The 21,443-nt window shown below is 55.9% G+C and overlaps 1 protein-coding gene across 6 annotated transcripts in view; it reads right to left on the bottom strand.

Moving 5' to 3' along the window:
• The window catches only part of Ptpre (protein tyrosine phosphatase receptor type E), a 120,145-nt gene that overhangs the window by 22,074 nt on the left and 76,628 nt on the right, over positions 1 to 21,443 (bottom strand). For 4 of the 6 annotated variants that reach the window (XM_042701453.1, XM_042701455.1, XM_042701454.1 and 1 more), the window contains exons 1-4: positions 7,071 to 7,170; positions 6,764 to 6,837; positions 5,038 to 5,174; positions 1,517 to 1,607 (exon numbers count right to left, since the gene is read on the bottom strand). In XM_042701453.1, coding sequence (XP_042557387.1) covers positions 1,517 to 1,607; positions 5,038 to 5,174; positions 6,764 to 6,791 — 256 coding nt within the window. In that variant the 5' untranslated portion in view covers positions 6,792 to 6,837; positions 7,071 to 7,170. Of the gene's footprint in view, positions 1 to 1,516; positions 1,608 to 5,037; positions 5,175 to 6,763; positions 6,838 to 6,916; positions 7,171 to 11,597; positions 11,717 to 21,443 lie in introns of those variants that run through there. The other 2 variants (XM_042701458.1, XM_042701457.1) reach the window with 2 other exon arrangements.

Genomic DNA, 21,443 nt, shown 5'->3' with positions numbered 1-21,443 from the left:
CTGGGATGCTGCGCACAGTCTCTGGGGTCCCAGAACAATGGTTCCAAACCTTACACACTTCCACGTGCAAGCCACAGAGGGGGTCAACTGGCAAGAGGACGCGGGGAGTGTCGATTCTGCTCCTCCTGAGGAGCTGAACTGTCTAATACCGGGTTGAACTCGGGGCTCTGTGCTCGCTAGGCACTGGAGCCATGCTCCACTGCTCTTTAAGTTTTCCAACAGGGTCTCACACTTTGCCGAGGCTGGCTGGGATGGCACTCTCCTATTTAGGCTATCCACATAGCTGGGATGACAGCTGTAACCTCCACAGCCAGCTCTGGCTGTTGAGATGGGGTCTTGTGGATCTTTTTTGTGCAGTCTGGTCTTGAACCACAAGCTACCGCATCTCAGTCTCCACCGTACTGGGTGGTAGGGATGGCAGCAGTGAGGGCCACGAAGGCTGCTTCTCCTCCTCCTCCTCCTCCTCCTCCTCCTCCCCCTCCCCCTCCTCCTCCTCCTCCTCCGCCTCCCCCTCCTCCTCCTCCTCCTCCTCCCCCCTCCTCCTCCTCCTCTCTCTCTCTCTCTCTCTCTCTCTCTTTTTCTTTTCTTCTGACTCCTCTTTTTAGTTTTCCCTGTGCTAGGGATTGAACTCAGGGACTGTACTTGCTTGGTTTGCTTACTCAGCTGGAGCTCTACCACTTGTTTCATGCCTCCAGTCTGGCTTTTTTGTTGATTATTTTGGAGATAGAGTTTCCTGCGCTTTCCTTCCTGGGCTGGGAATTGGAGAAGCCCTTGGAAGACGCTGTTCTGTTAGTCCACAGGTCAAGGCTGTCCGTGCCAGGCTGGGTGGGCTCCAGGCTGGGTGAAAGGTTTTGTACACCCGTCACTCGTAGGCCAGAGTGTGCAAAAGCTGCTGCGAAAGTGTGGGTTTGTCGTGGAGGTGAGTTGGGCACAGCCCAGCAAGCTACGGCGGGTCCGGAGATGCCCGGCACACGGCCCTCCACACCCCACCTCTGCCACACCCCACGCTCCGCAGAACTGCCCCGGAATGCTCTCCAGCCACGGTGCCAAGCCCCCGAGGGTTCCTCGTTCTGCCACTGCTGTCCTTGGCCCAGGACCCCAGGGCACACTGGGGATTTGCTGAAGCTTGTGGCCGGGAGGGGAGGTACCCAGGGCACTGTGGCCCAGCCAGGGGCTCAAGAGGACCCTGCCTGCACTCCAGGGCTGCGTCCCTGGCCCTCTTGTCCCTGGGCACCCAGGCCTCTACACAAGCACAGGCTTACCTGCAAGCAGGTAACCATTTGAGCAGCAAAGGAGTCTAGGCACCTGGGTGGGAGGCTCCAGCTGCAGGTCCCCCAGGGGCACACACTGAGACAGTCCACTGACCTGGGGACCTATAAGCACTAAGATCTGGGACCTGTAAGCACTAAGCACTACAACTCTGCTTTCAGCACCAACACGGTCTGGGAAGAGCTACAAAGCAAAGCCAAGTTTAGTCCCAACTCCACAGATAATACAGAAGAGAAGAAAAACTTACTGGGAAGGATGTTGGGGTATCTGTTTTTCTCTCGGTTTTCATCTTTGTTTGCCAGTTCAAAAGTTCCTTGTATGTGTCCCGATGGTAACGACTGGAAGACAATTGAGAGTCAGTGCTCAGTGCTCGCGGGGTCCCAGCCCGCTTTCCCACACTTGACCACCAAGGCCGAGAATCACAACACGTCTCAGAGCAGACCCCTTCTGCCCATCTCCCGTCTCCACCTCAGACCCTGTCCCAGGCGCCGACACAGATCCCGGCTTCCACCAGGGTCTTTGGTCTGGTGGGGCAGATGGGGTGTGATCACAAGGCTAGACGCTGTTTGAAGGTGGGGGCCCCCTTCCACACCCCAGCAGACCCCAGGCTGCAGGGGTCCCAGGCAGACTGGGGATGGACTGGCCTTGATGGAGCTCCGACTTGAGAGACAGAAGAGCCAGATGAGGGAGGGAGGGCTGCTGAGATGGGGGGGGGGGGGTTGCTGAGCATCCCCAGAGCGCTTCTGAGAAGCTAGGGGAAGCAAATGTCCTCGGGCCCAGTGCTGATTCTGTTCGGGGCTTGGGGGGTGTCTGGGACCAGCAGTGTCGGGGCTCGGGAGCTCGTCAGACACGCGAGGCCTCTGGGGCCCTTCCTGGGCTGCGACGGTTATCTACAACACCCGCAAGTGCTCTGGGGCTCTGGGAGCACTGAGCCACAGGTCCCCTCGGGGTGGGGGGGGACGGACTCTCTCCCTCCACCCCCCTGCTCTGATGACCCCAACCCCAGTCCCCCAGTTCACCTCTCATGGACAGGTGCAATAGGGCGAACCAGGTTGAGACGCTAGAAGAAGTGATAAGACCAGCAAACAGGGAAAGAGAAGGAAGCGGGACCGAGCATGTCCTCGGAGCACACGAGGAGAGCAGCCGATGGCCGGGCCTGCAGGCCCCGGCGCTCTCAGAAGACAGAAGTGCAGAACCAGGGCCTCGACCAGGGCTGCCCTCACCAGACACAGAAAGATCAGGCTCCAGAGGCTGCACCCTGTCCCTGTCTCCCTGCAGCAGACACAGGGCTGGGGCTCAGATACACAGCCAAGGGGCTGCAGAGGCAGGGCAGACAGGTGAGCTGCACGAGGAGTGTGTCCAGGGTGCAGAACTCAGGGATGAAGAGAATGAGTGTCTAATGCAATGTATTGTTTGAAAAACCCCATTTGATGTGACAAATCCATAATGAGCGGAGCTTTTCAATCGTGGAAGAAAGCTTATTGGATTCTGCCATGGGAATCATATTGAAATCCAGGAAAATAGGAAAAACCTATCACACTGACCCTGACTTTATTTACAATTGTCTGTTTTACTCATCATTCATGACCTGCATTAATTTTAATACTTGATTGTTGTTGGGCTAGGGCTTGAACGTAGGGTCTTAGCCTTGCCCATCCCTTAGCTTTTATGCTTATGGCTGGTGCTCTACCACTTGAGCCACAGCAATACTTCAGATTTTTGGTGGTTAATTGAAGATAAGGGTCTCATGGACTTTTCTGCCTAGGCTGGCTTTGAACAGTGATCTTCCTACCTCAGCTGCCTGAGTAGCTAAGATTTCAGGCATGAGTCACTGGTGCCTAGCTAATTTCAGTATTTATTTTTATTTGCTGGCCTTGGGGCTTGAACTCAGGGCCTGGGCACTGTCCTTGAGCCTCTCTGTGTTCAAGGTTAGCACTCTACCACTTGAGCCACAGTGTCACTTCCAGCTTTTTCTGTTTATGTGGTACTGAGGAATTGAATCCAGAGCTTCATGCATGTTAGGCAAGGACTCTACTACTAAGCCACATTCCCAGCCCCTAATTTCAGTATTTTTTAAATGGTGCATTAAAACATGATTTATCCTGACTCCCAAATGCTCTGATGCCCTCTGGAATTCTACATGTGGGCCAAGTACCTGGCTGGCTTCTCAGCCTCCCTCCAGGGCATGGCCCTTGCTCGGGGGCCCAGCCCCCATCCCCTGCACAGGGGATAAAAAGTGGAAGAGAAACGGGACAGGCCTGGGGGGGGGGGAGGTCAAGAGCTTGTCGCTGCACATACCGATGGTTATTCTGAAAGTGGAAAATTAACTTCTCTTGGCAAGCCAAGAGATTGCAAAACAGCAGTGCCTGGAGCTGTCTTTCAATATGACCTAATTTCTAAATAAAAAGGAAAGAAGGCGGGGGGGGGGGGCACATTTGGAAACAGCAAAGGGGAAGCAAGAGAAATGCCAGTGAAGTTTGTGTGAAAAGTGAGCGCGGTGCGGTTGGAATGGCGGCCTTCTGCTGTGCACTCACGGGTTGTGTCCGGGGAAGAATCCCAGGTGTGCAGGAACCCGCGCCTTCGCTGTGTAAAACAAACACCTGCAGTGTCTGAAAGCCACTGTCCACACCTCACACCTGTGCTGTGAGACCATTAAGGCAGACCCATCCCCAGGCCCCTTCATGGGTGGCGGAAGTGGCCGGGAGAAGACGGTGGAGGGGCCCAAGTCGGAACTCAATGAAATGGCGTCCTGAGGGTGTCAGCCTCTCTCAGCCTCAAACTCGGCACACAGCCACGCACCCAAAGACAAAGAGCCGGTGGCTCACACCTGTAATCCTAGATGCTCAGGAGGCTGAGGTCTGAAACTCTAGCCAAGGCAGACAAATCTGCACGGCTCTCATTTCCAGTTATCCGGCAAAAAGCCAGGAGAGAAGGTATGGCTCAAGTGGTAGAGCAAACCAGCTTTGAGCAAAAAATCCAGGCGAGAATGGGAGGCCCTGAGTTGAAGCCTGGGAAGTGCCACACACACACACACACACACACACACACACACACACACACACACACACACACGCACACACATACACGCAGACATACATGCACACATGCACACACACACACACATACACAGAGACATACACACATACACATATAACACGCACACACATACACACACACACACACACACACACACACACACACACACACACACACACAAGAGATGAGGATACTCAACCAAACCCCAAATCAGAGCTGGACAATGCCAAGAAGAAATCCAAGACAACCCTTTTGTGTGTGTCTACCTACCTGCCTCCACCTGGCCCAGCCTCAGAAATCCCAAGACATTAAATCCAGAACTTACGGATATAGGGGGAGGGTTACTAGACCACTCTTGAGTTTTGTGTTGAAAGTGAGGAGACTCGTTTACTGTAATGGGCTGTACCGGGGTGGGGGGAGGCGTGGCCTCAGAGAGTGGGGTAACTTGTCCCAAACAGAAGCAGACCCTGCTCCACTTCACAGGCCTAAGCTGGTGCCCCTGGATCCCATCCCAAGCTGCTGATCAAAGCTGCAGGTGGCTGAGCATACAGCTGGGAAGGTGTCTTAGTGGTAGAGTGCTTGCCTAGCATGCTTGAAGCCCTGGATTCACTGCTCAGTGCCACATACACAGAGGAAGGCGGAAGTGTTGTGCTGTGGCTAGCGTGTGTCACGGGAGCCCAGTCTGGGGGACAGTGACCCTGGACAGTCATGCTGTCCTCCCCCACAACTCACATTGAACTCCTCTCGGAAGCGCTTGCAGTCATCCGCGGCGCGCACGCGGATCTCCTCCTCCAGCTGCTCCGCGGGGATGGGGAAGTACCTCTTAGGGCCGGAAGGGGACCTGCTCAGCAGCATCACCCGCTGTTGCTCTGTGGGGGCCGAAGAAATGAGGTGGGCAAATACACAGCTCCATTCCCGCGTGCTTCGCTGTCCAGACTGGCCAGCCGCTTGGGAAGGGGGGCACGTCTCCTCACCACGGAGCCCCAGCCACTGGCTAAGCAGGCCTTGAGCACAGACCCTACCACCTGGCTTCTCAGCCTCCGCAAACAACGGCCAGCCCTGTCCTCTGTGCCCGCCCCATGCCAAGCAGCCTGCCCTTCCTTCCAGCCTCTGCAATGTCTGCAAGGCGCTGGTTTCCAGGGCCAGAACTGGAGAAGAGCAAGTTCAGAACACAGGTGGGTCTGTCAGCAGGCATCTCTCTCGGCCTCCTCTTCTGTGTCACGCATCATGCGGCTTCCTCACACAAACCCCCAATGTGAGAACCCATCCTTGTTTGGGGGTGGGGCTGCAAGGCGCTTGGACAAATGGCTTCCACAAGTCTGGAGCCGTGACGGGCAAGCAAAGCCAAGGCCTGGGGAGCGCGCTCTGCTGACAAGGCCGGCTGAGGGACAGGCCATCACCCAGCCTGCAGAGCTCGCTGGGTCCAGCCATGAGCTTCCCCTGCAGGCTCCCTCCTCCCTGACAGACAGCTCGGCCGGGAGTGTGGCTGCACCTTCTCCGTGGCCCTCACCACCCATTCTGAGTTCCCGCCTGGGCTGGCAGCTGGGATGTGCAGGGCACAGATCAGGGCACAGAGCAGGACACAGAGCAGGACACAGAGCAGGACACAGAGCAGGGAATGGAGCAGGACACAGAGCAGGACACAGAGCAGGACACAGAGCAGGGAACAGAGCAGGCACTGGGCCCACATTACTATCCAACAAGGGACATGAGACCTCCAGGCCCTGCAAGAACATGTCATAGCTAAGTCCTCTGTGTGAGCATGTGTGTGTGTGCATATGTGTGTGCATGTGCGTGTGCGTGCGTGCATGTGCGCACGTGCGTTGCTGGGATATTCTTTTATTGCCTTGGATTAGTTTTAAACTTTGCCTTAGAAACACACACTCACACACACTCACATATGATTCAGCTGAGGTTTCCCCGAGCTACACAGGAAGGAAGCCCACGACAGGAAATTGTAGTCACTGGTGTGAACCAGCCAGTTCTTTTCAGAGCCTCTGCCTTCCCGGCTTCCCCGGCTCGGGTCTCTCACAGCGGGGAAATAGAATTTGCCTCCCTAAGAAGCATGAGGGCCTGAACTCCAATCTAACCCTCGCAAACGCCTGCAGCCACTTCTGATCCACCCAGACGGGAAAGCACTTGAGCAATTTCCTTCCTTTCAGCTCAGTCTTAAAACAATCTAAAGTTTGAGCACATTGGCTGAGGAAAACCAGGGAGTCTTACGATAAAATGATTTCAAAGCCCATGAAAAAACACAGGATACGGACAGCCCCGAAGCCGCAAACTGGAGTGTGTCAGACATCCGTTTCACAATGGAGGGGGAAAAAATGGCTTTGAAATACAGACACGCTATGGTCCACAGCAGCAGTTACTGTCAGCTAGACAGCTGCGAGCAGGAGGAGTTGGACATGGAAGTGTTCAGGGCAGAGGCGCCCCGGCCGAAGGGGTGCGCACGTACCTTGCTCTTCCAGGATCCCGTTAGGCATTTTCTTGTCGTTGCTGTTCACCGCCGCTTTCCTCTGCTTCCGGAACCTGAGAGGCACAGATGCGTTAGAGGGCAGCACACACAGGCTTCTGGGGAGCCCCCAGCCCCAGGTGTGGGGGTACCCACCAGGTGAGCCGGGAAAAGCTCTTTCTGCTGCTCATGGCTGAGCAGTGCTAGGACCTGGCGGACCCAGTGGTGTCTGGGCGGTGTCCACAGCCTCAAGGCTCATTTCCTCATCTAAGCTGGTCCAGGCAAGTCAGCGCCCAGGGGACACTCCTACCTGAAGAAGTAGGCGGCGAGGAGGAGCAAGAGGAGGAAGAGCAGGAGCGGCAGCAGCAGCCAGGTGAGCAGGGGCTGGGAGGTGCCGGGGTCCGGGGGTCCTGCAGGCGGGAAGGGGAGTCCCATCAGCACCCTGGGCAGGAGGGGGGAGGACACTCAGCCCGGCCTGCGGTGTCGGCCCGCCATGGGTCCCTTGTCCGGGGCAGGCCCCCTGTTGGGCATGCACAGCAGCCCTCCCTTCTGGCCCACGGGATGCACCGTGGTGTGGTGAGGAACAAATGCTGTTTGCTGTGGCTGTGGATTCTGGGAAAACTGGTGCTGAGGAGCAGTTTGGGGCATGCCCAAGATACTGGGGGGGCCGGGCACCAGCGGCTCATGCCTGTGATCCCAGCTTCTCGGAGGCTGAGGACCTTAGTTTGAAGCCAGACTGGATAGGAAAGTCCATGAGGCTGCTATCTCTAATTAACCACCAAAAGCCAGAAGTAGAGTCGTGGATCAAGTGGTAGAGCAAAGCCTCGAACACACACACACATCTGTGGGGAATGCACACACAGGTGAGTTCCCCAGACCACAAGCGTGAGCCCTGGCTGGTGCCTGTTCTCTGACAGCCCTGCATCTTCTACAAAGAGGAGGTAGAAGGGGACAGGGTGCGGGCACAGCCTTGAGCCTGCTCTGCAGCCCCTCCCGGACGGTCCTGTCGGCTGGGCAGGAGCTCCACACACAGGGAGCCGTCTGCCCCGGGGCTGGGCACAGGCCTTGCACGGCATCAGCCAGCTTCCTAGGACCTGCAACTCTGATTCCTCCAAGTGGCAAGAGCAGTAGAAAGCTGGCCTGGCCTCAGGACACCCTGCTCACCGTGTGTCTTCTGCCCGTGCCAGCCTGCCCTTCCTCCGCCCCCGCAGACACCCAGCCCCCGAGCCCCTGGGGCACCACGCAGCTCCTCCAACATCAGCCCGGCCCCCGGAGGATGCTCGAGCCCCCCGAGGACTCCAACGCCCTGTGATTCCCCACTCGCACCCCAGCCTCCCCCAGTCATGTGTATTCGAAAGGCCGTGATCCCCAGCCGTACTCTGGTCCCTCTCTGCCACCCAACCCGATCCCTGGAGGGCCAAGCGTGCGGGAGGAAGTGACGGGTCCCAGGTCCCACTGTCCCACGCCCCGCCTGCTGCCCCTGGCCTCAGCCACCTGTGGCGGAGGTCAGAAGACACATGTCAGGATGACTACCGGCTCGTTTTGTTTCCTGAGCGAGGGAAATGGTCTCCTGTAGCTCTGGCACCCTGGAGTGACTCGCTGCCAACACGCCGGGAACTCGGGACACCGCAGAGGTCCCCTGGGCGCTATCAGCCTTAGGCGCTGCCCGCACCTCTCCCCCCAGGCCCCGCCGGCCTCTCTTGCTTGTGGGATGGTGGCTGCTGCCCAGCCTAGGGAGGCCCCGGAAGACGCTGCTGCAGGGTCGTTTCACTTTCCGTTCTGTTCTGGGTGCCAAGGTCACACGTCCGAGCCTAAAGGTCACAGCCACATCCACGGCAGTGTTGTGAAAGGATCGTTTTCTCTTCAGGTGAAGTAGAAAGTGGAGGTATGTCATGTTGCTGCTTCCGGACCCGGCCTGACCTGCTTCGTGGCCTGCGCATCCTCACAAGTTTCTAGGTTCCCCGAATGGCCAGGTGACTCATGCCAGTGAGGAAAGTCAGGCCTGCAGGTGGAAGCTCTCCACTGCGGGGCCCTCGGGCCTGGGCGCGGGGCAGCCAGCTCGCTTGCCCGGCCAGCTACTCCTTGTCCTCAGGGCTGAGGGTGTCCAGGACACAAGACACCACAGCTGCCGGCAGAGGCTCGTGCAGAACACAGCTTGTGGGCCGCAGCCATGGCCTTTCTTTCTTGTGGGTTTTCTTTGGGTGTCAGCGGTGTGAGGCGGGCGCAGGGCCCTGGAGCTGCTCTCCCAGCAGGCAAACCTCTTAGAATCACTGCTGTGTTCAGGACTTTCACCCCGGAACTCAGGTGAAGCCCTTGGGCTGGAGCTTTTAAACTCCTGACTGGGCTTGGACAACACCGACTTCCAGTTTTTGTTTTTGTTTCTTTTTCTAGCAAGTTTTTTGTTGTTGTTGTTGAAAGATGATTGGTTTTTGTCTTCTCTAAGCTTTACAAGGTCCAAGCATGATGATTAATTTTATGTGTCAACTTGCCTGGACTATATCTGCCCAAGTATTTTGTCTAACATTCTGACTGTGGCTGGGAGGTTTTTTTTTTCTTTTGTATGAAATTAAATTTGAATTCATGAACTGAATCAAACAGATGGTCTGTCTCCCGATTGGGTGGGCCCTGCCCAATCAGGCAAAGGTCTGAGCAGAACAAAAAGCTGACCTGCCTGGTAGGAGGGGGCTCTCCAGATGGACACCCTGTTCACTCTGATGTTTGGGTTTTCCTGGTTCCACTGCCGTCTGCCAGCTTGGGGATCAAACTGTGGTGTGTCACTGTGCAATGATTTTGGACTTGCCAGACTCCATTACTGCACAAGCTACTTTCCAATAAAGATATATATATATATATATATATATATATATGTATCTCATAATAATATTCATAAAATTTTAATTCCTTGAAATAAACACATTCTTATGTATTTCTATTTGTGTCTTCTAGGTGCCCTGCCCGGAAGTCCCATGACTTGTCACCCTTCTAGTTGTGGGGTGGAGCAGTATGTGGGGAGAGGCAGGAGGGGAAGGGATCAACCTTGGTGCTGGCCGGCTCTTCCTGATGAGTCCACCAGGAGGCGCTGCAGCCACAGGGTGGCCGTCAGGTTGGGGGTGGGGGTGGAGTGAAGGAGCTACATGTAGGTGCTGCCTAGGGAACCCAAAGGCACTCCATGGGGACCCTGAGCTGGCCCGTCCGCGCCCTCCACACAGATGCAGGGTCCACGGTAAGGTTCATGCGGAGTCTGGGGAGTCAGTGCTCCTGGCTGCCAGTGACTGGCCGATGCTGCGTATGTAACACTCACCGCACTGTGCAGCATGGGTACCGGTAGAGCACCCCACACAGCACCCGGGGTGCAGTCAGGCCATTCCCCAAGGCAGCTCAGCCCACAAGGGGTGCAGATGGAATCTGAAGGAGGGCAGTACCGTGCTCTTCACCCTCCTCCTCCTCCTGCTCCTCCTCCTCCTCCTCCTTTCAACTTCAAGTAGCACTGATTCACTTGATTGGAGTAAGTTTCCATATCAGAACATGCATCCATTTTAAGCTAATGATGTTAAGTAAATTCAAGCATTGTGCAACTCTCACCAAAACCATTTCCTGGCACCCTAAACACACTCCTGCTATCGCTCCTGTCCCCATCCCCGTCCCCCAGGCCACCAGGCCACCGAACACCTCCTATCAGTGCAACCCTGTCCCGGTGGTCCCGCAGATTGCCCCCCGAGCCAGTGCGCTCTGCCCTTCCTCCCCTTTTACTTTCACGCTATAAAAAGGTGAAGGAAAACACCCCACCCATGTTTCTACCCTAACTTTTTCGTGAAGATGGCTCACTGCGGCCTGTGGGCCTCCCCACTTCCTGTCCCTCCCAGCTCACACCCCAGCACTCTGGAGATGACTGCCAACACCTCGAAAAGATAAAGCTTACCATTGCCAATGTCTTAGTTCCAATAGTAACAACCTCTCATTCCCTCTGTGTCTCTGTCTCTGTCCCCCCCTGCCCCCCCCACATGCACACACGCACACACACGCACACACACACACACACGAGCACACACATGCACACACACGCACACACACACACGCACACACACGCACTGGGGTGTGAGCTCTGGAGAGGCACTCTACCACCGCGTCATGCCTTCAACTCTTTCTCCACGGGTTACTTTCGAGATGGCGTCTCGCTTCCCCCCTTGCTGAGCCTCTAGACTAGAGTCCGCCCACTGGAGGCTGCCGCTGTAGTGGGTGACTGACCGGGTCATCACGCCCAGCCTTTTCTGTTGAGATGGCCTCTCATGGGCTGTTCTGCCCCAGCCACCTTGAACCATGATCTTCTTGTTCTCAGCCTCATAAGGATCTAGAATCACAGGTGTGAGCCACCAGCACCCAGCAACAATCATTTCCTTCACTTCCACGCTGAATTATCCCGTGAGTGTTCACATTCACACCTGCTGCTCAGTGTCTGGCCTTGGCTGGAAGGAGGTTCCACACTGTCATTTTTTTGGTGTGTGTGTGTGGGGGGGGGTTAATTTGTTTAGCACACAGGGTCTCACTTTGTAGCCAGGCTGGTCAGGAACTTGAAATTCTCCTGCCTCAGCTTTCCAACTGCAGAGATTACAGGCATGAGCCACCAAGCCTAGCAATTTTTGGAGATATTTACCCCTTTTATTCTCTGGCCACTCACAGACTGCCGTGTGAACCAGCCTCATTGAGACACTGAACCAGCACTTGCAGCGCGGTGAGAGTCAGCCTTACCTTCCTTCTCTTTTCTACTTCACCGTGTGAGGCCCCCGTTGCTGGGGAGGGGAGGAGCGGATGGGTGAGCTCAGGTGAGCGGCGGCCTTACCTGCCGTCGTGCTGGTCCAGTTGCTCTCCGCTGGGGTGGTCTCGTTGCTCTTGCCAGCCCTGGCGAGGGGCAAGCTAACACTTGCCAGCAGGAGCGGACAGAAAGGCTCCATGGCGGACCTGGAAGAGACAGGATGGCTCAGAGACCTTGGCCCCGGCAGCCCCGGGGGGGTGTGTACGTGGGAGGTGGGGGTGAACGGCCACTGAGACAGGGCGCAGGCAGCAAGCTAGGAAACCTGATGCTCTCCTGGCCCGTGGTGCTAACACCAGGAGCGACACACAGCAGGGTCCGGCTGACCCGCAGCCCCTCGGCGGCCACAGACAGCGACAGCCCGGCTCAGCGCCCGCGTGCACGCGCCCCGCCGACACGGCGGACGGTGGGGGACACCACAGTCCTCTTTCCAGACCCCAGTACAGCGTGAGGAGGCGCGACCCCCACGCAGCCCTTCCTCTGTGGTCTGCCCACCTAGGAAGCACATGTCTGCCTTCCTTTGTGCGCGTGAACCTGCTCCTGCTTCAGACTCCCGTGGGTCACTCCTCCAGTGCCTTCTCTGATGAGACCGAGAACGTTCTGGCCCTGGGATGGGTCAGGTCCCCCAAACCTCAGTGGTACCTGCTGAGGCCTGGTGCTGACTAGCTTGGCTGTGGCGGGAGCTGGGGCGCAGGGCACCGGCAGCCCAGGGCTCTGTGCCCAGCCACGGGCAGCGCTTTCCTGCAGGGACCAGGCAGGAAGGGACAAATGGGCCAGGGCCTCAAACACTCACTCCTCAGGCTGACGCCAGCACCGGTACAAAGGAGGGCATTGGGACGAGCGTGAATCTCAGCATCTCTAAGTGAGCAGCACCACCAAGGCAGAACTATTATGGGCACAAAGTAAAACTATCAGCCACATTGGGCACTGGTGGCCTACGCCTGTCATCCTAGCTACTCAGGAGGATCACAGTCCAAAGCCAGCCGGGGCACAAAAGTCCGTGAGACTATTATCTCCAAGGAACCACCAGAAAACCAGAAATGGTGCTGTGACTCAAGTGGTAGAGCACTCACCTTGAGCCAAAGAACTGAGAGACAGTGCCCCAGCCACAGGACCCACAAAACGACAACAACAACAAAACAAAACAAAAACTATCAGCCAGAGCAGCCCAGCACTGCCAATGAGCTCCTTCACATCTCTCCTTGTTTTATTTCCAAGCTCATACTATTTATTTGTTTGTTTATTTTAGTGTGGGGACGGGAGCTTGAACTCAGGGCTTGGGCTCCCTCACTTAGCTTTTTCGCTCGAGGCTGGTGCCCTACCATGTGAGTTGCGCCTCTACTTCTGGCTTTTGATAGTTGGAGACAAGAGTCTGAAGGATTGGTCTGCCTGGGCTGGCTTCACACTGGGAGTCTCAGGTCTCAGTCTCCCGCGCAGCTAGGATTGCAGCATGAGCCACGGGCGCCTAGCTAGAATTATTTTTACTTTATTTTTGAAAATTCTGTTTGATTTTTATAATCTGTGAATTTCAAACTCCTCTACGGTTACATCTTTTTGCTCATGTACAACATACAAACAGCACAGTGCGTGAATCTCGACTATGATACACGTCTGCCTAGCTGTACATTCCATAATATGCTAGTGAGTCGTATATTCACAAATAGCTCTTGTATCCTGCATGAGCACCCACAGTGTGCCAGGCCCTTTACTGGAGCTTCCCAGAGGCCCAGGAGGGTGAGGGACTGGTCTAGACCCAGGCTGGAGGAGCTGTGTTTCACCCAGGACTGTGGGAGATACAAGTCCGAACCTCTGGAAAGTGTGACCTGGGTCCTCGGGAAAGCGATGTGCATCCTTCACATGTTGCCTTTCTTTAAACATAAAATTCCCTTTTGTTTATGCTGCCATGATACTTTCACACACTAGAGTTAATTACAGAGAGGTTGGGTGGGGAGGATGAATTGGCTTAAGACAACTCCGGAGATCAGAAGTCCAGGTTGCAAAATTTCTCCTCACCTCACGCATTAATTCGATCACCCTCCTCTCCAGATGCTCAGAGATGACAGAGGAGCCGACACCCTTGAGAAAGACAAGATTATTTCCTTCTACTCAACACCCAGGCGGGCAAGACTCACACAGAGCTACACTTCCTCCATGTGTCCAGCAGAGGGAGTGATGCTTTGCAGACTCCAAAACCTGTCCCACCATCCGGAGTCTTCCCTCTCCCATTCACATGCCCAGGCCGAGACACAAATTCCCTGAGGACCCCCCCCCCCTCCCCCCCCCGGCCCATTCCCAGTGGAAGTGCATGAGCTACCGGGTGAGCAGACACAAATCTACAAAGAAATCTGCTTGGGATAGGAACTAAACCCACGCCGAATCGCAAGGATTTGTATCTGAACCACGTTCGCTGTGTGCCTGCCAAATGCCGAGCATGCGGTTCACAAACCGTGCCATCTCCAGATGTGAGGCGATCAAAATAGTTCATTCCTAGCAAAGCAGACTTTATTTTTACTCCCCTCAGAATTCACTCATCTATGCATTTGACTAGAAATCCATCTTTTTATTCTATTTAATGCTGTGTGTGCGTGTGTGTGTGTGTGTGTGTGTGTGTATGCGCGTGCGCGCCAGTACTGGGGCTTGAACTCAAGGCCTCACAATCTAGCATTGGCTATTTTTGCTCACAGCTGGTACTCTACCATTTGAGCCACACCTCCACGTCTAGATTTTTGCTACTTAATTGAAGACATGGGTCTCGTGAAGTTGTCTGCCCAGGCTAGCTTTGAACCGTTATCCTCAGGTCTCAGCCTGCTGAGTAGCAACAATTACAGGCATGAGCTACCAGCACCCGGCTCACTCCTTTTTCAGTACAACTCATGGGGCTCCCCTTGGCACCAGCAGGCTGCTGAGGCCTGGAAATGCCATGTGAAACCTCTGGGAGCAGCATCTGGGTCAGACCAGGGCCTGTCTGCGTTCGCTCCTCCTCTCTGTGCTCCTGTCCACACAGTCTCCCCAGCCACAGGAGGATACCACCTCCATCTTCCTGTCCGGTGTCCCAGCTACTCTGGATGAGTGGGGGTGGATCCTTACAGCACACACCCTCCTGGGTGCCGCTTCTGGGGTTCACCACCCCGTGCACATCTGTCCCAGGCATCCGGCAGAGCGGTGCTCCTGGGCCTTGTGACCCCCTCTCCCCCAGTTGGAACCAGTGTGCCCGGACAACGGGCAGCTGGATGCTCTACCTGCACCTGGGGCTTCGCTTTACCGTGTGTTCTGCGGTGCTGGCCGGCGAGGCTGATATCCGAGCCCTGGGCGGCCTCCGTCTGCAGGTGGATGGTAAGGAGAAGGCCGGTTCTCAAACATGGCGCTCAGTGACCCCAGCCAGCCTTTGGAGCGCTGCCTGCCCCCGCTCACCCCTCACGGCCTTTGCTGGCTCTAGGGTCCCTCTGGGGTGGAAAGGAGGCTCCCCGCTCCTCAGCCTCCTCCAGACACAAGAAACCCGCCGGGGGCTTGACTCCCCACGGAATTCCTGTTTTCTGTGAACTTAGGACATTATTGTGCATGAAGATGAAACACAAACTCAAGTAAATAACATTTCATGGTGAAGGCGGAATGAAATCCGGGCATTTCCAAACTCTGAGTGGATGAGGATTTAAGTGCTAGTAAGAGCGGCCGTGCACAGAAAGGTCCGGGAGTCAGTGCCTTTCAGAAGCCACAGCCCCGTGGGCTCCCTGGAAAGGACAAGGGGCCGAGGGCGGACCGGTCATCTCGGCGGCAGAGGCGGGAACTTAATGGCTTTTGCGCAAAGGTAACACCTGTGTGTAAATGGAATCCACCAGAAGCCGACTTCAAGGGAGATCTCTGCGTGGTAAAAAAGGACAAGAATGAACAGATGGAGAAAAGGGATCCCGGGAGGGGTGTGGTGGCGTCCCAGGGCTGGCTGTAGCCATGGACAAGGCCGCCGGCCCCAGTACTCTCCAGGTCCAGGCAGGGCTAGGTGCGCTCTGAACAAGCACAGACACCACTGGATCAGGCATTCTGTGCCAAGCCACTGGGGCACAGGTGAGGATGTGTACCTGAAGGGAGGGAGGGAGACGGGGAAAGAGGAGAGGAGGGAAGAAGGGAGGGGGAGAAAGAGGAAGTGGAGGGAGAAGGGGGTGAGGGAGGGAGGAGGGGAGGGACAGGACCGCTTCACAGCTCTGTGTGGTCCTCTTTTCACCCCGAGAGAGGCAGGGGCGGCTCCTGCTCTCCAAGGGCAGAGGGCAGAGGCTTGGTGGCGGTGAACCACCTGTCCACACCTGCCTGTGGGGGAGAGGGGCACCATCGGCCTGGGCAGCATGAGGCCCCCTAGAGGTCCATGCTGCTGCAGGCCGGAGCAGGCCGTGGGGCCGCGTACTGAGTATGTGTCCCGCCTAGCGAGGCTGGGTCCACTTGGGGTTTCCTGAGATCCACAGCAGAACTCTCGGGGCAGGAAGTGAGTTCTGTGAGAATTCTAGGAGGTGGTCCCTGCAGGGCGACAGTGGAAGGCAGCTGGGGAACAGGATTTGCCTCTCTCTCAATATACACAGGTGTTGGGTGTGCCGAGCGCTGCGGGGGTCCCTCCAGAAAGGCAGAATGCCCTGGGGAAGGGGGGGCAGACAGGAGGCTGGGAGGAGTTTGGGGGCTCATTGGGGGAGAACAAATTGCCTGAGAAACCACAGGGGCTGGAGCCCTAGCCACCGCCAGCTCCAGTCCCAGCAGGCAGTGCGGCCTTCCGCCCGCCCTTCTGTCCAGCGGCTCAGTGGAGCCCTTGTTATTCCTGTACTGGACCGGCCATGCACTGGCTTTCCTCCAGCGCCTGGTGACAGCAGCCTGGCCAGAAGAGCCCAGGTGCTGCGTGCTCTCCCGGGACCTGGGGCCAGGACCTCTCCCCGATGCAGCGGGACACAATGCCGCGTGTGTAAGGGGGGGCTGCCTCTGAATGCCTCCCAGGTTTGTGGACACACACACTGCTGAAGACCTCTGCGCCTCTCTGTGGGTTATACGTTGAACTTGGTTTCATCAAAGAACAGAAAGAGCAGTGTCCAGCATGTGGATCCACACTAGTGGAGCCAAACAGCAGAGATGTAGTGAAAACTGCTTGTGTCTGTGGCCTAGCCTGTGCCTGAGCTTAATATGATCAGTCAGTCAATCAAAACCAACTGAAAAATGGACTTGTGCTGGTGCGGGGGCCATCTCAGGGCCCAGAACAGGCTGAGATTCTTCCGATGGATGATGGAGGCCCTCCCGGCGTGCAGCCATGCCACATCTCACATCATCCCAAGGCGGCTGTGGAAGGGCGGTCCTGCCATCCCCCGGGCTCTGAATGCAGCTATGCACTTCACCCACCCCACAGAACTCCATATCCAGTGCTCACACACATGGGGCACGCATGCACGCACACACATGCACACACCCAGACACACACAGCCTCTCCCTCCTGGCAAATTCTTCAGGAATTCAAGAACATGCCTGGGGGCCCTGTGCAGGGACGTGTCTGTCCTGACTCCCCCTCGGCCCTCATTCCGTGAGACAGGAGATCCTGGGGGTGGGCTACACTGGGGTCCCCGCCCCTGCTCCCCGCAGGCCAGGCTGGGTCCCCCCCTCCCCCGCACTCTCATCAACTCCCACAGAGCTGTAGCGGTCACTGGCTCTGGGTGCTGGGCTGGTTGTGAAGAGGCTGAGGTCTTGGGGTGGAGATGAGCCCTCCCTCACACCCCTTCCCACCTTGGCTCCAGGCCCCACCTCATGGAGGCCAGGGGCAGCCTCCGTGCAAAGGGTGGAGCTGGAATGCTCCCCGAATAAGTGAAAAAGAGGGAATGAATGAATGAACGAGCAAACCACGCTGAAATCCAGAGACCGGCCAAGAACTGCAGAGGTGAACTTTCGCTGTGGCCAGCCTGGCCACCATGGAGGCCCACGGATGGAAGCCCAGGCCACACCAGGGCCAGGGCAGGGCATGGAGGCCCACGGATGGAAGCCCAGGGCCAGGGCAGGGCATGGAGGCCATAGATGGACTCAGGGCCAGGTCAGGGCATGGAGCCCAGGAACTGTGGCTCGTGAAGAGCCTTCCTGGGCTGGCGTGAAACTATACACACACATCCTCTTGTCTTGTCCTCACAACCCAGGAAGCTGGCAGTGCTATCACCCCTCACCTGGGGAAACTGAGGCTCAGAGGGGCTATGACAGAGCTCAGACTCTAGCCCAGACCCGTGGACTCCCTGGGGCTGGTGGGGCCAGGGAACAAGGGAAGACCCCTGCCCCGAGGTTTAGGTCCTGGGAAAAGTCCTAGAATTTATTGTGCTGTTCCAAGCCCACTAAAAACAGTGTGTGTGTGTGTGTGTGTGTGTGTATGAGTGTGTGTGTGTGTGTGTAGGGGTTATGGGAAGGTCAGAATGGGGCAGGGACATGTGTGTGTGTGAGAGGAGAGAGTGTGTGTGAGAGAGAAGAGAGTGTGAGTGTGTATGAGTGTGTGAGTGTGTGTGAGTGTGAGTGTGTGTGTGTGCAGGGGTTATGGGAAGGTCAGAGTGGGGCTGGGACATTGTGTGTATGTGTGAGTGTGTATGAGTGTGTATGTGTATGAGTGTGTATGAGTGTGTATGAGTGAGTGTGTGTGTGTGTGTGTGTGTGAGTGTGTGTAGGGGTTATGGGAAGGTCAGAGTGGGGCTGGGACATGGGAGAGCCCAGGGTCCAGCAACGCCATGGGCTGAGAAGCTCCCCTGTTCCCATGCGTTGGTTTGCAGCCTCCCTCCTCTCCAGAGGGGCTTTGTCTGGGGGTCCCGGGCAGGGCCCAGCTTCCGGTCTTAGCAGAGAAGAGTGGGGACCCTCCTCACAGACTCGGTCCTCTCCGGCTGCTCTGGCACAGCCGTTCCTGAGGGGCAGCCAGGCCTCCCGCTCTGTCCGCTTGTAGGACCAGCAGGAGGCGTGGACAGTCTCATGCCACAGGAGCCCAGGGCTTGGTCCCTGAGGCCTGATTTGATTGGACTGCAGGATGCAGGATGACACAGAGCTTCAAGGAGACAGTGGTAGGCTTGCTTTACCACAGGAGGCCACTGGGGAGGAGCCATTGGCCCATCTACCTGCTGGCTGGGCTGGGCTGGGCTGGGCTGGGCTGGGCTGGGCTGGGCTGGGCTGGGCTGGGCTGGGCTGGGCTGGGGGACAGGGGAGCAGGGTGGTGAGCAGGCACGAAGCCGCCCATGCACGGTGGGGCTGTGTTCTCATCTAGGATCCCAGGGCCTAACAAATCACTCTCACGTCCCTCACCCTCCAATCCTGACCATTTCCAGGACAGTCCCTCATGTGCTTTCTGGAAATTTCCACTCCCAGTCTGGGGCAGGCGGGCTGTGAAAGGCCGGGGCTGGGTTGGCATGTGTGCCTTCTTGACCCCCCCCCCCCATGTCCCCTCCTCAGATCTGATTTCTGCCTCCGGAGCAGCTTCGCTGAGCCGTTCCGGGTTTCCTGGCATGGGTCTGACGGCACGCGCTCTCTTCCACCGGAACCTTCACCTCGACAGGTGCCGAGGCTCCCCAGCTGCTCGTTCCTTTCCCACCGCTGCCCAGGCTGCCCCGCGCCCCAAAGGTACGCCCCATTCTCCTGTGTAAGCACTTGGGTCATTTCCAAGTGCTTTGCTCTTATACAGAAAGCTGAACCTGAGATGATGCCTGGATGCTTTTCACCAGTTTGCAAGTATTTAAAGGCACGGCATGTCCACATGAAAATCGGAAGCTGGAGCTTCTCTGGGGAAGACCAGATGTAGCCTGTATTCCCACTTGACCCAAAGTGCCCACACCCCACCCCACTCCCGCTGTGTTCCCCCACCCGCCACTTCCGCCCCCCTCAGTCTATGACTACTGCCCCACGGGTGGGCTTCCGGCGGCTCCCAGTACCTGTCCACTCTCCCGACGGCACCTGCTCACAACCCCAACGGGTCCCTTGGTGCTGGGGTCAGGACAGAGAGGGCACGATTCCAAGTGAAACCCTCGTGCTCCGGTCCCCGCCCCCCCACACGCAGTTGCGGGAGGATTTTAATTTGGTTTGGTTTTCCTTACGATGCCACACATACACAGATTTTAATCTTCTTTTATTAAAAATAAATCCTGCCTCCTCACATGGGTCCCTGGGGTAAATAGCTAATTAGGGCAGAAGCTTGGCCTAGCCCAACAGGGCTGAGTTGGTGTCTCTCAAAAAGGAATCAACTTCAAAGAATTGCTTCCATCATCTGAGAAATGTTAATCGGGCCAAACAGCGTGCATGAATTATTTATCCCCGCTCCTCTGGTTATTTGGGAGAAAATTTGACCCCAAACATTGTAGCTAAGAAAAAAAAAATTGGAAGCTGTGTCAACCCTCCTTAGAGACCTGACCACATGGGCACATACTGCCCCTTGGTGGCCGACGGGGGCATGGCCCAGGCTGCCCAAGCTCCCCCATTCACTATGCATGCACTGTGCTAACAGAACACAGCACCCCAGACCTTGCTCACCCATCCGTGGTTCCCAGGGCAGCCTCCTCTCCATACAGCCTGACTGCTTCTGGACGAGGATGCAAATGGGGATCCCAGGGCCACTGCATGCCCCAAAGATGACCCAGTTCACCATCCCAGGCCACCTGGAAGGAAGAATCAGGAGTCTACACTAGAGCCACATCACTGCCCAGAGAATCATGGCCACTTGAGCCAGATCACACATCTGTAGAACAGAAAAGGCAGGATCAGAGTTAGGTCTAGCTTAAGTGAGACTTTGGTAGCTTGCTTGCTTGCTTGCTTGCTTGCTTGCTTGCTTGCTTCCTTCCTTCCTTCCTTCCTTCCTTCCTTCCACAACTTACTGACATCTACAGTGTCCAAGGGAGGACAAAATAAATGATTTCTGCCTTTAGGGACCTCCCCTCAACACACATGGTCAGTTTAGGGTGCTAGAACGAAACACCTTAGACTGGTTGGCATAGAGAAGCAGCAGGAATCTCTCAGCATGGAGGGTTGGAAGTTCAAGATCAAGGTGCGAGCAGATTGAGTGTCTAGCGAGGAATTGCTTCCCAGTTCATGTTAATTGCTGACAAGCTCCTTTCTACCACTGGCCCTCAGTGATGCACAAAAAATAGGACTTGTAACTCTGGTACTGGAGGCTCACACCTGTAATCCTCGCTACTCAGGAGGCTGAGATCTGGAGGATCACTGTTCAAAACCAGCTTTGGCAGAACTGTCCACAAGACTGCAAATTAACTGGCAAAAAGCCAAGTGGGGGCATGGCTCAAATGGTAGAATGCTAGCCCTGAGGAAGCAGGCAGAAAGAATATAAAGGGTTCTTGATCTGTGGGTGCTGTTCAGTGTTGTTCAGTGCTCAACATTTGCTTAGCAATAGAAGCGCCTGGCCTTCATCATCAGCACCAAAACACAAACCAACAACAACAAAATCCCCCAAACAAACAAACAAATAAGGAAAAACAAGAGTTTCCCTCCATTTCTAGATTTTCCTAACCGGTTTCTCAGGAGCAAGCCTACCCACTATTTGGACATACAGATTGAGATGTGCCAGACAACTCTATTTCATCTTGAGGGAAAGTTTTCTCCTTGCCACTCCAGACCCGGCCCTCTGATGACTTGTATTTGGCACGGTCACACTTTCCATATTAGACTTCCAGGGCTACATTTTGCTTTATTGCTTCGCCAGGAACTACCATCAAGACCATACAATTATGGGAAATTATAACCACAACACAGCAGCACAGCGAAAGGCTTGCCTATCCTTTGGGAATATTAATAAATAGGTCCTTTCCTCTTTAATAGAAAATCCACACCAATTTCACAAAGTGCTTGGCTCTCACACTGGGAAACATTGTGGCACGCATGAATTTTTAAAGAAAATGC

Source organism: Dipodomys spectabilis, unplaced genomic scaffold (assembly GCF_019054845.1).
Source record: "Dipodomys spectabilis isolate Male_0828 unplaced genomic scaffold, ASM1905484v1 ptg000289l, whole genome shotgun sequence".
NCBI lineage: Eukaryota > Metazoa > Chordata > Mammalia > Rodentia > Heteromyidae > Dipodomys > Dipodomys spectabilis.
This window is presented reverse-complemented; position numbering and strand designations above follow the sequence as displayed.